Source organism: Rhinoderma darwinii (genome assembly GCF_050947455.1).
Source record: "Rhinoderma darwinii isolate aRhiDar2 chromosome 8 unlocalized genomic scaffold, aRhiDar2.hap1 SUPER_8_unloc_3, whole genome shotgun sequence".
NCBI lineage: Eukaryota > Metazoa > Chordata > Amphibia > Anura > Rhinodermatidae > Rhinoderma > Rhinoderma darwinii.
The window spans coordinates 555,357-572,890 of NW_027461826.1; the positions used below are offsets into that span (position 1 = coordinate 555,357).

Here is a 17,534-nt window from a genome sequence, read left to right on the forward strand (position 1 = left end):
TTAATATAATGATCAATAGGATGGTTGGGAGCTGCCAAGATGCCACCACAGATATTTTATGAATACAAAAATAAATATTTACAGTGTAGGTGCAGTTTTACCTTATATAACCAGGGGCAGACATACTATATGTGTAACCTGTGCCCTGTAGGGAAACGGCTCATTTGCTTTTCTTAAAAGAATAATAGTGCTCTTTACTTTCTATTAGATCGCATAAGGGGCAACACTCTTTCTTGTTCATCTGTCTCAATTACTGGTGGATTGGTACATCAGTAAGTGACTTTTTTTTATGAATGAGGTGGTCTATGGTGCCCGTGATGGAGGTGGTTATATAATGTGCCCCCTCTCTCCATTATACTGACTGTACAGGAATTTGCATCTGATTATTAAACCTAGTGCAGGAGTTAATGGAGGGGGTTTAGGGCAGAACTCATGGCAGAATTCTTTATAGAGTTTGGCTCTCATTTTTTTCTAAGTCATATAATAATATTCTGTTTGCTTGCAGCCACCACTAGGGAGGGCTCTCTGAATAGGGATTTATACAACTCTTATTGACCTCAATAATGATTCAAAATGCAGAGAGCTCCCCCTAGTGGCATTAGAAATAAGTTTCTTATTATACTTTTCTTTCATAAACTGCTCAGAGCGGGGGTATCCAGGTACTAGGAATTACCCCCCTTCCCCAGCCACAAGTGTGTTCCTGAATAAACTAGTGGGGTCTGATGCATCCATCAAACTGTCTTGCAAAGTGCAAAAAAGGGGACTGGAAAATTACTTGTTTTTTTTACCTTTGTGAGATATCTCAGCCCTTTCTGAGGGTTAAAGGGACAGGGTGAAATTAATTTGGTCCTTTCATTGCCACTTTAGGGGCCCATTTAGTGTGGGCAGTTTTGTCCCTAGGATAGCTTTGATCAAGCATTTTAGAGATGTCCTAATATTAAGGAAGTGTGTCCTGCTTACAGATTCCCTTTAAGAACATCTAGCTACTTCTGAGCACATCGTGTACTGTAAATGAGTAAATTAGGCAGAATTGCGTTTTAAAGTTACATGATGGACGATATAAAGCAATAAAATAACGGTTTCTGAAAGTGGTTACAGATAAAATATTAATCTTTTTTTAAGAGAGTGCATCTGCTTTTCCAGTGTTTAATGTTCCGTCAAGTGTTTCTGATCTCTGAATATAGAATTTTATCTTCCTGGTGTCATATGGAGAAATACTATAAAGTATAAACATCTTTAGTTGAAAAGATGCCAAGCCTCGACCTGCAGAGAATGGCAGCTCCACAAAGTAAATGAGTGAATACTGTTTAGCATCAACAGAGCTCTTTAGCCATAAAGAATTGTCTCTGCCAACATTTCAAACCATTGCAATTGATTTCAGCTGGAAACCAGAATATGACTTTGTGCCCTGGGCTGCCAAAAGAACTTTGGAGGAAAATGCTAAAGTAAGTTGAACTTTGAATTATAATTTCAAGGACTGTGTAGCGATACGGATTAATGCTTTAGCGCTGAATTTCAGAGGCTTTCTGATGCATCTACAGAGATAAAATATGTCTAGGCTGACAGCTCCAAAGGTCAATAGTAAAAGAAAATCAGGTGTCTATGCTGTGAAAGAGCTGTGGTGGAAAGGGAAACTATTCATCTGTTTATGTATACAGTAGGAAAAACGTTTTAAAAAATAAATATATATATATATATATATATATATAGATATAGAGAGATAGATAGATCGATAGATAGATAGATAGATAGATAGATAGATAGATAGATAGATATACATATATATATAGGAAGTCCACCGTCCAGCAGCACCAGCTTTAAAGATATAGATGGGTGCACGCCCTTGGAACCCGATCACAGGTCCATATCCAGTAAACATCCAATAATAGGCAGCACTCCAATGTCAAGGTGAAAAAATAGCTTTTATAGCCCTCGTGCGACATTTCGGCTCTGTGCAATGAGCCTTTCTCAAGCATACATATATATAGATATATATAGATATCTACATATATAGATATCTATATATAGATATCTATATATATATGTAGATATATATATGTAGATATATATAGATAGATATCTATATATATATCTATATATATATATATATATATATATATATATATATATATATATATATATATATATATAATTTTGTATATAGATAGATAGATAGATAGATAGATAGATAGATAGATAGATAGATAGATAGATAGATAGATAGATAGATAGATAGATAGATTACGTGTGTTTTTGTCCTTTGGTGAACATATACTTTTATATCAACTGATATACAGCAACTGCATATACAGTATACTGTGTTTGGCTAAAGGACTTGCACGGCAATGCTGCGAAATGTAATTTCTCAGTCAGTGTTCTGACATATTATACTGCTCCTGTTCATGAATGGACACAATATGATAATAGATGTTTAGATAATTGGTATTTGTGCAATTTCCTAATATACAAGCAAAGGCTATCTAAAAGTAAGATTATAGCTTAACTCCATGGAGACGCAGCCAATTTTATTTTTTTCAATATAATTTTTTTCTTCCCACCTTTCCGCCACAACTTTTGATTCCAGCTGTCGCAGTGAGATGCCTGCTAACATACACCCGACACTCTCTGAGTATACTTACCCTTGGAAGCTGACACGTACAGTTATGTAACATGTTGCCAAGGTGTTGAAAAGCAAGGCATGTTATTGAAATTGTTCTCTTTAAGAGTGGGAACATTCACATGCAGGTGGGGGTGGTCTTAGAGTGGTCTAGGTCCTCGAGCACTAAAGGTAATGGGCCACTTACCAACCACTATAGCCATGACACATTTGTTTTTTCAGTTTGCATCTCCAAGCGGGGCCCCTCTGGCTATGGACTCTCAGGCACAGCCTTAATGTCCCAAACTGTAAGCCCTCCCCCACAGTGTAAAGCTAGGACTACTAAAAAAGATAGCGGCCTGTAATCTGCTGATAGTATGGAAATTTAAGCTCACTGTAAAATCTGAACATTTCCACTCAAAATTGCACTTTCACACGGCAGTATTTTGCATCAGTATTTGTAAGCTAAAACCAGGAGTGGGTCCATAAGGCTCTGTTCACATCTACTTTGCAGGCTTCGTTATGGGCCTCCATCGCAGATCCGGCCGAAATTACCAGAAACAAATCTGGTAAAACCATGGATACCCCGATGAAAAGCCGTCTGAACCCATTAAAGTCAATGGGTTCTGTCGGCTGCCGGTGGTGTCTGTGGTGCAATGGAACCGTTGCTTCTGGTATGCCCTTATTCTGCTCCTCTGATGGAGCAGAACAATGGAATGACCTGACACAGGTGTGAACCCAGCCTAACATGACGGAGGCACAAATATGTCCATCAACCCCTTCCCTCATTTACACGTACATGCACGTCGTGGGATGTGCATGTACATGACATGATCGCGTGGGGATAGAAGTTGTGTCCGCACGATCAACGTGGGAGCCCGTCGCTGACTGACAGCTGGGCTCCCACTGCAATGGCTGAGATTGAAGAAACCTTCAATATCTGACGTTTAACCCTCTTAATTGCCACAGCATTTAAATGTTTTGACAGAAGGAGGGGGCTTCCTCTGACAACTATCAGCGGCCCACGAACGCCATCAACAGCTGCCGACGGGTTGCCGTGCCAGAGGCATGGCCCAATAGATTATATATACCAAAGCATTATATCTGCAATCGGAATATCGCAGTGTGAAGTCCCCTAGTGGGACTAAAAAAAAATAATTAAAACAGTTAAATAAAGTTTATAAAATAATAAGAAAAGGTGAACAGAAAAATAAAATAAAACAATTTTTTTTCCATAAAAAAAGGGGTTTTATTTAATAAAAGTGTAAAAAAAACCATAAAGATACACATATGTGGTATTGCCGCAATCGTAATGACACAAAAAATGACGTTAACACATTAATTAAATCACGGTGAACGCCGTACAAAAAAAATCGCAAAAAACAACGGCACATTTTTTTTCTCCTTTCCCCCCTAAAAACTTATAATAAAAGTTAATCAATAAGTCCAACATAGTAGCATTGAAAATTACACCAATGCTGTGTTAGCTGTTTTTTTCACTTCCCTCCCCCAAATAAAGTTAATAAAAGTTAATCAATATAATATATGCACCCAAAAGTGGTGCCATTGAAAAGTACAACCCGTCCCACAAAATTTAAGCCCTCATACAGCTATGTAGACAGAAAAATAAAAAAGTTCTAACTCTTGGAATGCAAAAGAGAAAAGAATGCTCGGTCATTAAGGCCAAAATAGGCCCGGTCGTTAAGTGTTTTTTCTTTGTGTAGGTTCTAGTCCTGGTTTGGGCTTACAAATACTGATGCGAAATACGGACCAAGATACTGCTGTGTGAAAGTGGCCTGAATGTAACGACTGCAATGCAATGAAATACCCAACACTTGTAAATATAGAACTCCTAATGAAGGGTTATGTTTCAGTGCCCAGCAAGATGGGTTCTTATCTTTAGATGCTGACCCCCTCTAATTGGTTGATACAGTTAAGCCAATAAGGTGGGTTTCTTGGGCAACGCCAGCAAGGATCATCAAAACAAGTCCATGTATGTCAATGATACAGTTGGTATCAGTTGTGATATCTTTTTTAAGATTTATTTTGTTTATATCCTTTAAAAAACATGTAAAAAATGTTTTTTATAGGCTATGAACACCTTTGAGGGCTTTTTAAAAAAATAAATAAATGGATAAGTCAGGTCGTTTAGTGTAACTTTGTAATTAGTATTTATTAAAAAAATCTTTTTACTTTTGGAGATACAGCTGTTCTGTATTCTCTATCCCGCGGACCTGACAGGTTGAGTCTGTGACATGCAGGATCCACCTGTAATCGATAACATCTAAGTTCATAACTTAGATGTGATCGATTACAGGTGGATCCTGCGTGTCAGAGAGACGCAGGCCCCTTTGTCATTGAGCCCGTGAGGTCCACAGGACTGACGGATTTAGTGTAAAGCGAACTATGCAGCTGCTCGGTATAGAGAATACAGAACAGCTGTATCTCCAAAAGTAAAACAAATTTTCAATAGAGACTAATTACAAAGTTACACTAAACACACTGACTAATCTATTTCTTTAAAAAAAAAATAAAGAAAAAATACCCTCAAGGGTGTTCATAGCCTTTAAAAATAGATGACAAGAGATTATACCTAATGAATTTAACCACGATTCATCGATCCATTGCCATATGTATGAAATTAAGACATTTTGGCCCCAAGCTTCTTTTATGGCATGTTCACACTGGCATTCTTTCTGTATGTATGTATGTATATATATATATATATATATATATATATATATATATATATGTATATATCTATATCTATAGATATATATATAGATATATATATATAGACATATCTATATATATCTATATATATATATATATATATATATATATATATAGATATATATATATATCTATATATATATATATATATATATATATATAGATATATACAAAGTCCAGCAGCACCAGCAGCGTGTGGGTGCAAGCTCAGAGGGACAGACCAAGTCCCAAATACACAGGAATCCACAAAATGAGCAGCAACTCCAATATTGAGGGTGAAAAAAGTGCCAAAAATGCTTGTATGTATCTTGCCTAAAGAGCAGTAAGTAGCAGAGTGGGCTGTATTATTTATCATGGTAAAAAACATTCTAATGGTAATTGAGATTTTTAAGAGCTTCCTATATGGCTTGACTCTTGGGCGGTCGACCACTGTATGGCCAGCTTCAGACAGACGGCGTTTTGTACTTCTTTTACCAGGAGCTATTGCTTTATTCTAATTTGCATATAAATATGATTACCATAAACTGGATCTCTTGCCTCTTGTTATCATTTTCAGTATATATTCACTGTGATCACATTGCCGAGCTTTACATGACGCCACATGCTGTGTAGTGTAGAGATTAATTGCCATTCGGTTCAGCATCATAAACCACAGAGCTCTGCATGTTATCCTCAATTTTCCATTTACAATGCAATATAAGAACAGTTTACTTACTTTGAGGGCACATACTGAAAACACGTTTTTTATGGACTACCCAATGTTAAGCCCTGTTAGCTTTTGCGTTTGACAACCTTAATGCAAAGCTGAAAGTTTCCATTCATCAGATATGCCAAATATATAGGAATTTGTGGTTTGCTCTTAGGCTTTAATTTTATTGGTTGCTGTGGAAATTTGGCTGTCATAAAGAGATCTCCTTCCTACTGCTGAAGACCTCCTTCCTACTGTGTTAAAAAAAAAAAGATAATTCTAACGATAAGCATCGAGGACAGTCGGAAATCTACACCTGTGAAATATAGGGTGACAGACGTCATGGTGGTGCGGATTGTACGTGTCACTAGCAGGAGTGACATAGAAGCTATTACTCATTAAAATAGCTGTTTTAAAATGTACAACCCCCTTTTTTTTATTTTTTTTAATCAAACCACCAGTATAATAGATTTACATAATTTTTCAAATATGCTTGACATTGTTTCATGTCTTTGGCGCAGATCACTTTTCCTCTGACTCTGCACACAAATGCTTGTAAAAATCTAAGCTGCCTTTTTCAGCCACTAGGGGGCCGATTTATATAAAGCATCCATTGACTTCAATAGGATCCAAATACCTACTGCACCTAGTGGCAACTGTTCTATTTGGTTGGATTTTATGAGTGAATTCTGAGTGGGTGAACATACAGGCCAAATGCACACGATGCGTATTACGTGAGGATTTGCCAGAATTTCATCTACACGTTGCAATTTTATTCTGCACGTAAATTGACCTACGGTGTGTATTTTAAAATCTGCAGCCTGTCAATTTATCTTGCGTTTTGCTTGCGAATTGTAGCTGACTCGTTTAAAAAAAAATGCACCAAAATCCTCAGCATAAAACTGTACCCATTTCCACATTAAAATGTAAAAACCGCACCTAAAAATAAGGTGTGGATATTACCTGCAGAATTACCTGCATTTACTTGCGGTTTTAATTTGGATTTTCTGCACCAAATTCTGTAATGTGTGCATATAGCCTTAATGAGGGAGGACTGACGGAGTAAAGGAGTATGATAAGTGCAGAAAGAGGGATTATTTTGTAATAAGATATATAACCTGGACTCCGAGCTTGTATATTTTACCTACTCTGATATATTGTAAAAATAAAATGTGAAACAATCTTTGCCTAGAAAGGATAGAATTCTAACAAACTCTATGAGAAGAGTAAAGGGGGTTTTACACTGGCCGATTATCGCGCAGACGAGTGTTCGTATAACGCTCGTTGACAATAATTGCCCTGTGTAAACAGGGCAGCGATCAGCAGATGAAAGAGCAAACGCTCGATCATCTTCTGATCGTATTGTTTTAAAAAAGTAAAATATTATCATTCTCGGCAGCACCCCCCCCCCTGTGTAAACAGGGAGATGCGCTGCCGACATGATGATAATGTATGAGGACGAGCAATCGGAATAACGACCGCTCGTCCCCATCCATAGCTCCGTGTGACCAGAGCAAACGAGCACCAATCGGCATTCACTGCACCGGCCGATTGTCGGCCAGTGTAAAAGGCCCTTTAGGTTTGTACAAGTTATCAGCCCCTGGATGCAAACAAGGATATCCCAATTCACAGACATTAAACAGAGATCTTAAAAATGTGAGTTATTTGATTCGTTTTCTACAGGCATTCCCCAAACATTTTAGGTGCACTGATACTGTCAGTGTCTTAGGAGTCCTAGCAGATTTGTTGTGCTGGCATTGTATTTATTAATCAGATAGCTCAGGTCCGTGGCAGAGAGGGGCATGCTACAAAGGGATAGAAAACAGTAAATGTATAAACATTTGTTTTAAATAAAACATGATTATCAGCAGTTTACTTCTGTGGCTGCAATCTCTAGAGTCCCCCTGGAATATCTCTTTGTATCTGTATCCTACAGTATCTACACCCATGCATAGTCTTCCGTTCCCTCTTACAATCCATTTAGCTCGTTTTCAGCATTAGGGACATGTTGAAATGCAAAAAGGAGAAAAACATCAGCACTGAACTTGTCTTGGAAGTTTTAATATGTAAAATATGTAAATGTCTGTTCTCTCTAGATCAACTAATTATTTCAGATATTCACAATGAATATTTTAAGATGTAAATTCTGTTATTCAGTTAGAGTTCGTCTATTGACCCATGGGAATTGTGGTTGGTTTGTCTTGTAAACAGCTTTATGGAGAGTGGACAACAGCAGGTGGAATGAATTGATAAGAGCGATTGGATTTTTAGTAAGGCATAAGCCCCCTGCACAACATATCAGTTATTATCACACTTTGACATCTAGCCTCCTTCATTTCATTCAGTCTTAGGATAGATTCACACGCCCGAGTGCAAACTCGGACGTGAAAAACTGCAGTTTTTCACGTCCGAGTTGCACCCGTGTGGGACCAGTTTTCACGGATCCCTCATAGACTTGACATGTCCTATTTTTCCACTGACCCTTCACACGGTCCATTAAAACGGCCCCAATGAAATACATGCGTCCATGTTACGGCATTGTTTTAACGTATACTACGGTCGTGGGAATAAACCCTGAGACTAAAAGCCGCAATGAAGTAGAAACCAATGTGAATGACTATATTAGAACTATATATATTAAATATAATAACTTATCATTCAAGCACAGACATGTTCCTTTAGTATAGCATCTAATAGTTCACAAATTGTCATAGACCGCCATTTCTCAAAGTCCATTTTTTTTTAGAGGTTCTTCATTTGCTAGTAAATTCTATATACTTTCCCGCCTATGTGATAATCCAGGTTATTTGATAATCTGACAAATATCAGATCCCATCACTGGTAGATTAAATAAATATTTCTGTTTCTCTAAAATGATTTTCACCGTTCTTGATAGTAAAGTAGAATCTGCTCCAGTGCCATATAAACACATTTATTCTCAATACAATCATAGATTATGAGGAAATTGCCGGACTAAAACATTAATGACCTATCCTCAGGATAGATCATCAACTTTTAATCGGTGAGGATCAACCAACAGGACCATCTCCAATCATCAAAACGAAGGGCTGTCATACACTTTCAATGGCACAAAGGCTCATACATATGTGCAGCCCCTTTTTCTGATAATTGTTGGGGGTGCTAAGTGTCAGACCCCTACCAATCAAACATTTATTATAGTGTCTAGGGAAAGGCCTTCAGTGTTTTAGTCCCGAATAACACCTTTTAATCTGAAGGGCATAGCCCCAAAAATGAATAATAATAATAATAAAAAAATGAAAAAAAAAACAACAACGCTATAATCTGTATTGTAAAGTCTTTTGGATGCTGTTACAGGTTTAGAGTTGCTGTCATTATTAAACTGCTTAGTTATGCAGGTTTATATTTCCAGAATCTTTGTTCTCTCTCTCGCCTGCTCTACCAGTAAAATGATGTATTCACTGTAGTTGTGGCATTCTGTTAATGAACCAGGAGGAATCAGGATGAGCAATATTACAGGTCCTTCTCCAATATGACAATATGGGAAACTGTGTTGCAGTGGCATTCTGGGAAAAGATATATGGTAAGATGACAGCATTTTTAAATAGATCACATGGCTACCAATGAAAGGCAATGGTCCATCTGGGGCTGCAATTTATGGGACTTACTATTCAACTATAATCGGTCACCTAAAACTGTAAAGATATTATATTGAGCTCATGTTATGCTATTTAAATAGGTGGCTTTATTTATATAACTTTTTGTACAATAATTAATTATTATAATTGATAAAAAAGCAATGACTCACATTAAATATAATAACACATTAAAAAAAAAATCTTGGAAAATTTATGGACGGCATTTGCTTCGGCATAACTGCTCATTAATTTAGGCCTTACACATTACTTATGAGTTTCAATTTTAGTGTTTTAACTAGTTTCATTTTATTTCTCATTAGCCGCTGGATTTAGCTCTAGTGGAGATGCACAATTAATTAATAAAGCTTTGAAAGCCAAAGAAAATGAGCTACTTCCAACAATCATTTCTTTTCAGCAATGAGATACTTTAAGACTAAAAAGAATGTTTAGCTAAGATATCCTTTGATTTAATGAAATAAAAATAACCCAACTTGAAACAACTGTCCTCTATTTGGCAAATTAGCATTCATTTACAAAGTCTTTGGGAGTTTGTTAAAACATTAAATTTTATATTGATCGAGACGTACAGCAGGGGCCCGGAGTATTACAGGCACAATCGTGCGGCCATTGCCCACTGCATCCGGTATGGTTTCACATGTGGCCGTTGCTACGTGGGACCATACCCTAATGTTCTGACTATGAGGCCTCTTGTACATGACTGTATTAAAGCTCTGTACAACTTATGAGTTGTACAGAACCATAATATGAAACCCATCGAAGACTATAGGGCCTTACAGTACCTCCATAAGGCTCAGATTTTCTACAAAGGCATACAGAGGTTTTTCTGTTAGATTCCATTTAAATCCGACTGATAAAAAATTATGCCATGATTGGATGCCGTAGGTAGGGAGGTATTCTCCTCTACAACCATTGCTTCTAGAAGAGAATATCTCCGTAATTCTGTACCGTATAGATCACCATACGATGGAATGGAGTGTCTAGTGCTCCATATACAGGCTACGCACTCTCTCTGCTGTGTTCATGATGCAGAAGATTCACATTTTAGATTGTGCTAAAATATATGAGACTAACAGCCTCAACAAATTACTATTGTTGATGTTTGCTCCAAAGACATTGTAGTATGTTATAATATTTCATGTGTGAGTATACAGTATAACAATTGGCCTATATACAGATGTAGCAGTGTTGAATTTGTCTTTTTACTGACGCTCCATTGTTTATCCGTCATGATAACTCCCTCAGATTGTTAAACTAGTTTACTTTTGGCCCTATAAAAAAAATCGCATAAAACACATTGTGATATCACAGCTAGAGATGAGCTAATCTTTTTGTTTCAGATTTCAGCCATTCGTATAATTCAACAAATTGGTGCTCATTTTATAACTAACATAAAAAAAATATAAGAATAGAAATGCCTTGAAAACCTCCACGAAAAAAGCATAAAAATGCATAAAAATGTTGTGTAGAAAACCAGCCTAACAGTGCTTGTATGGTTTAGAAACCCTTTAAAATGTGAGACAGTTTTGGATTCAAATATTGGGAGGTATGGATGCTTACTTTTATCTTCATAACTGTCCACACCAAGTATGAGTATAAGTGTGAATTAAAAAAAAGTAGCTCCTTACATGGCTGACTTAGCAGTGTTCGCTAAAACGTAGTGGCAGAAGTGTCTGTGTTGTGCCGCTAAGTTTCTGGCTATCCTCGAGGAGCTGAGCAAGTGGTGTACGGGCCCATAGACTTTCTACTGAACCCGCACACCACTTGCTCGGCTTTCCTCGGACGGTGTATAGGCTCAATAGAAAGTCTATGTGTCCGTCCACCACATGCTCAGCTTTCCAAGAGTGCCGATCAAGAGTGCTTCTGCCGCTTCCTGTAAGCGATTGGTGGGGTCTCGGTGCTCGGACCCCCACCAATCAAAACTTCTGACATGTCACTATGACACGTCAAAAGGTTTTTGAAATTTTAGTTACCTTTTAAAATGTAAGACAATTTTGGATTCAAATATTAGGAGGCATGCATGCTTACTTTGGTCTTTATAACTGTCCACACTAAGTATGAGTATGTGTGAGAATAAAAAAAAGGATCTCGCTATGTGGCTGAATTATATGCCAATTGTCAGTCCATCTGTGGTCTTCAGTAACAGTCGTTCTAATGCCTCTGAAACATATATTTGCATGTGAAGGGTACACTGTCGAACTGTTGTATATTGGGCCCAACAAACTATATGATTAAGATGGGCCATCAGCTTTAGAGAGCAATTATACTGTATGTTCACTATTTATTGCACTGTAAACTGTTTTATTTCTATTTCTCACGCAGGTAAAAAAAACAAAAACAGAAAACCATAATAGCTTTATTGCAAAATAACCATAAAAGTGGTAACCCCCATCATCAATGTATTTGCCCTTGGGTTTGTCTATGTTGAACCTCATGGGTCTTGTTGTGGCTGGCTCTCATCGCTGTGTCACAACCTCGAACCACCAGAGTATTCTCTTGTTTTCCTCTGGGCAATGGTAACCTGGGAGGGTATGTGAAAATGCTGACTGGGTAGTTAGCCACCAGCATATTGTTCTAATTTAATATTTTAGCAATATCGCGAACGTATAGGAAATTACATTTGTCATGCATAAACTCATGAGGCCTACAGACAGCAGTATTATAAAATGGGATATATGAGACATTTTGGTTATTTTGCATAAGTCAGGTTGATGGTACAGTATTTAGGCAAATAAAAGCAACCGCGAGGATGACTCACATGCTTCTATCTCACTATCATGATTAAAAAATATAGTATTGTTCATAACAACATTTCCTGTAAAAAATGAAATCGTTTTCCCGACATGCTTTTGTATTGGGAAGTTACAGTGTGTTCTTGGCTTACATTACGATACTTCTTTGTGTAGAGATTTATTATGTAAACGATGATTGCTAAGCTGCCATGGATTTAAGATTAGCCAAATTCCAAATATTGGACAAGGTTCGAATAAGTCAGATATACCTACATGGTTTGATAAGTCTTAAAACAGTCAATAAAAATGTAATTTCCTATTGACCTGCAGAATAGGGATTTCACTATGCAGTAGCTTTCCTCTATTATCTTAATAGACATGGTCAGGGGCAAAAACTAGCACATTTCCTCTTTTTTTATATTATTTTATGTGTATTTGAATGTATTTAATGATGCTTGTGTACAGTCCTGTCCTTTTAGAAAAAGTAAGATGGACATTTTCCTCTCTCTCTGCATTAACCCTTGCATTCAGGAGTTCTGTTCCCAAGTCTGCCATGAATGATCAAAAACAGGAACAGAATCCAGTTTAGGGGAGAAGGGATACATTTGCCAAAACTTCCTTTGAGAATGTTCTCCTTCGCCCTTGTGCGGGGTTTTAGCCCCATTTTTTATTATTTAGGACAAATGGGAGAACAGAACTCCCAAACTAAAGGGTACAGGCATCTGGAAAGAATAGGTAGAAACAGGATATGTCAGAATGAGCTCCCACTCCTATCAAAGACTTCTTGGTAAATACTCTCTACAAGTACAGAGTTGCCTAGGCTGTGTATGAATGAGATAGGGATGGCACCTTGCAAAAAGTAGAGATGTCTTAGTGCAGATTGAGCGTTGTCAACTGCTATATTGCAGAAATGCTTCTGCCCCCAATGTTTCACTTTTTGTTTGGCTAGTGATGTTTTATAAACCAAAAACAAGAAGACCATTGAGACATCACATTTGTTCTATCTGAAAAACGCCATGATTGTTTTGTTTGACATTTGCAGTTTATATGAGTTCTGCTTAGGCTTCGTTGACATCTGTATTAGGGCTCAGTTCTGGCATTCCGACATAGCGGCCCATCAGAACGGAACCCTGACTGAAACAAACAGTAACCATAGGTTTACGTTTGCATCACCATTGATTTGAATGGTGATGGATCCGGTGCAAATGTTTTCAGTTTGTCTCAGTTGTGCAAGGGTTTCGTCGTTTTGACGGACTGAATAGCGTAGTCGACTATGGTTTTGCTTCTGTCAAAACAACAGAACCATTGCAAAACTGAGACAAACCGAATCCATTTGCACCGGATCTGTCACCATTGAAATGAATGGTGATGCAAACGGAAACCATTGGCTTCCGTTTGTTTCAGTCAGAGTTCCGTTCTGACGGGAAGCTCAGACAGAACACCAGAACGGAGCCCTGACACAGATGTGAACGAAGCCTTATACTGACATATTTGTATTGTTATATTGAATTCATTCAGTTCTTGGAGGTTTTTTTTTATTGTCGGTTACTCATAATATGAATATTTCTTTACACAGGTGGGTCTTCCAAATGATCCAAGTTGTGTTGAAGAAATTCTACGGGTGAGTTTGAAAGTTTACAATAAATGGTGACTTTGAACAACTTTAATTGTGGGACAGACTCGTCCACTGATTATTTACAGCATTTATACCGATTTCTAATAGTACATAAAACATGGCGAAAAAATGTCGACCTAACAGGAGCCGCACTTGTAGTATGTCTCAGAATTCAATAACGCAAGAAAAAGTGGCTATAACCTGAATAATTGTTTCTGACTCTGTACTCCTACTTGTTACTTCAAGGTTTCTTGTCACAGACTCTGGTGTCAACCGGGAATGTGCTCGTCTGAGCAATGGGATTTTCTAAATATAATAAAACTTATATGTCGGGAACAAGTTTCTGCTGAAAGCACTTTCTTCATGTCTTTCATGCTCATTTCAAGTGGCAAAAGACACACACTTGTAATTGATGTCAAGGAATTTCTGTTTTAGTCTGTAATGCTCCTGCCCTTAGACCTTCTATAAGTATAGACATAAATCATTGTGACATGCCGGATATTATATAGCTATACAGAATTGGAATATACATGTATGTATCTATTTATGAAATAATACTGAAGTTTAAAGAAGGGCAAATGTACAGTATTTACCTGGTTCGAGTCTTGATGACATGTAGATTGTTCTCTGATCTATTGGGAGAACCAATTGGACATGTTTGTAATTCTGAAAGTAAATCTCCACCTTATATCAAAATGTTATTTAAAGAAGACCTGTCACCTTTCCTAACATGTCTGTTTTAGTAAATAATTGTAATCCCCATGAAATTACAATTCTGTAACATCTTTTCTTATAACTTTGCCGTTCCTCTTTTACTCCTCTTAGAAATGTGTCTTTACACAGATTTATAATGTCCAATCAGAGCTGACAGTGAGACTGTGAAGGGACACACCCCTTTGAGAAGGGAATGGTAACACACAGTTGTCAATGTATTCATGAATTTCTAGGCGGAATAACAGAGGAATCGCACAATGCAGAGTTCAAAGAAAATATGTTCCAGAATTGTCAATTAATTGAAAATACAAGTATTTTACTAAAAATAGACATGTAAAGAGAGATAATTATATACATTAATATATCTCTATAGTGGTCAGAGCTCTGTTTTTCTGAAACATAGCTCCAAATCCCCTGCACAGAATTCGAGTTATATGATTAAATGATGTCTGCCTTCAGTCACTACTGTACTTTCGCAGTGAGTATGTCGTAAAATTTATTTTTATCCAGCATGAACAGGACCCTCTATTCTGGATTATTGGACTTTTTATGTAGAGTTACACAACCTCCAGGAAAACACCCAAAATACCAACATAAATATTGTATTATCATCATGTTGATTCAAAACTCTTGTAATTGTTCACCTCTAGCCAGTCCGAATAAGATTTCAGATTATTCTGTACTGTACTTCTTTGGGAGGAATAAAATCTAGACTAGCAGGTAGAGTTTACATGTAAAGAATCAACCATAAGGCTTATGAGCCAAAAGCTTTCCAACATTACGGTTTCCTCATTTCACAGGACAGGATCAGAACCAAGCATTGACACTAAATACTATATATGATATGCGCCAGAGGTGAATTTTTAAGCCTTTTAATATACTGGTGTTTCCTTATGTGGCATAGGGGCTTTAGAACCCCCCATAGCTATGCCCCAGGCTTATGCACTGAGCCGATATATGGCGTGTTCAGCTAACCTTACAGAATGTGTGGTGCTTTCCTTTGCTCCATTACTTACAATCTTCATTGATTTACATTTTTTTCAGGGAAATTACTACTCAAGATTTCCTCTAATCTTGTTAACTAGCCCACAGGGCTTCATTGTCGGAGACTGATTTCCCACATTTATGCAGAGCGGAGACTAACAGCAAAGTGCTTGCCCCGATGTCCTACCATATGCAATAAACCAGCACTATGGACTCTGATTATATGAAGTGGGGAGCAATGTATCCTCTAAACTTCATCTTCCAAAATGATATATTTTTTCTCTTTACTTTAGTTTTATTTGATTTCCTTTAACCAATAAACATGCACAGTGCAGTAGCTCTGAAAGGGTTATTATATCACCCGGGTAGAAGACCTTTAAATTAAAGTTCCAATTAACTGTGCGATCAGAGTCATCTTTTCTCGTGTCCTGCCAGCTAGCTGCAATAACCCTGCACTCTATAAATATATATCAACGGCCAAAAATGCCCTTGACAGTTGAAATTACATGTGAAATTTCCATTTTTGTGTGCCGTTTAAAGCACTAATGGATTTAATCATCCCCATCTCTATCGGATGTGACTATTTCATGTAACACAATTAGCAGGTAGAGACCTTTATTTGCTCCTCCATCATTTTTCCGGTAAAATAGAATCTGACATTAAGGGAGATGTTACATTTTATTCTAGTAAGGGTAATATGAAAGGTAAGCTGTCCATTGAGGTTACACGTTCACTCAGTAGCTGAAAAGCATTTGAAATATTTTCATATGGATTCTAAGGGGTGGACGGCATGCAGAAGGGCGGCTAGAAAGTTGCCTACATGATGTGAATATACAATCGTAATAAAGACGTCACTGGGAAATTGAGTAACAAGCTAAAAAGCCTAGTGAATCATGTGGACCTGTCTAATGGAAGAACACCGGAAGAGATGATGTCAAACAGTCGTAACTTAGCAACCTGGCATTAGGCTGTCAAAAGACGTAGCGTGTGAAGGCACTTTTAAAGAGCCTAGTAAATAAATTAACTTTGTATTTTTTAAGAATATGACAAGAGCAAAATAAAAGCAACAGAAAAATTGGATATGTTCTTAAGCTTTGTTATTTACGGTTGGAAAATATAGACTTTTAAAGCTGGCACAGGTTGCCCATTTATGCACTCTTCTGTCAGCTGTCCGTGAAATGCTTGGCATGAAATATTAGCCGTGGTGAAGGAAACCTATAGTTTATCTGAAATGTGTTAGCATTTAGATTTCTTGTCTGCAAACACATTTTTGAACCACAGTAGCATTTATTGTTGGAACAGTCTTTGTTACTAAGCCGTTTGTCAATAATAGTAATAACACAGAGATGAAGTTGGTGAAAATGGCTGCCACTCACATGTCAGAGTCCGGGAGAGTGCCGGCTATTAAGTGTTTGAAGACAATATAATAGACAAGGTGATGTTCGTTTTATTTAGACAGTAAACATTACAGATGTCCTTTCATATATTTTACACAGTGCTAGTGGTTTAGCACATGTCTATTGTTGAAGCCCTAATCATGCCGTGTGAAAATTGCCCCGCTTTTTACTATCTGCTTCTTCATATATAAGATAGAGAAAAAAGAAAAATTGGAAAAAAGTCATAAACAGGCAATCTGTATTTCTAGAGCGAAAATGAAAGCCTATTCTTGTACGAGATTTCATTTATTTTCCATTTGATACAAATTGAATTTTGCTGAAAAGGTAGATTTTCCTGACTTTTTTTTGAAAACCCCATTAATAGCTGCATATGGGTAACGAAAACAAACAGGCACATATTCAGCTTTAAAAGCCCCCACTGTTCCTGCAACAATGTTCCA

The 17,534-nt window shown here is 37.2% G+C and overlaps 1 protein-coding gene across 1 annotated transcript in view; it reads left to right on the plus strand.

Annotated features, from left to right (window-relative positions):
- The window catches only part of LOC142697920 (AF4/FMR2 family member 2-like), a gene marked incomplete at its 3' end in the record, with an annotated part of 383,807 nt that overhangs the window by 236,583 nt on the left and 129,690 nt on the right, over positions 1–17,534 (plus strand). The window contains exon 4 of the mRNA XM_075847722.1: positions 13,961–14,005. Within this exon, the coding sequence (XP_075703837.1) occupies positions 13,961–14,005 (45 nt within the window). The remainder of the gene's footprint in view (positions 1–13,960; positions 14,006–17,534) is intronic.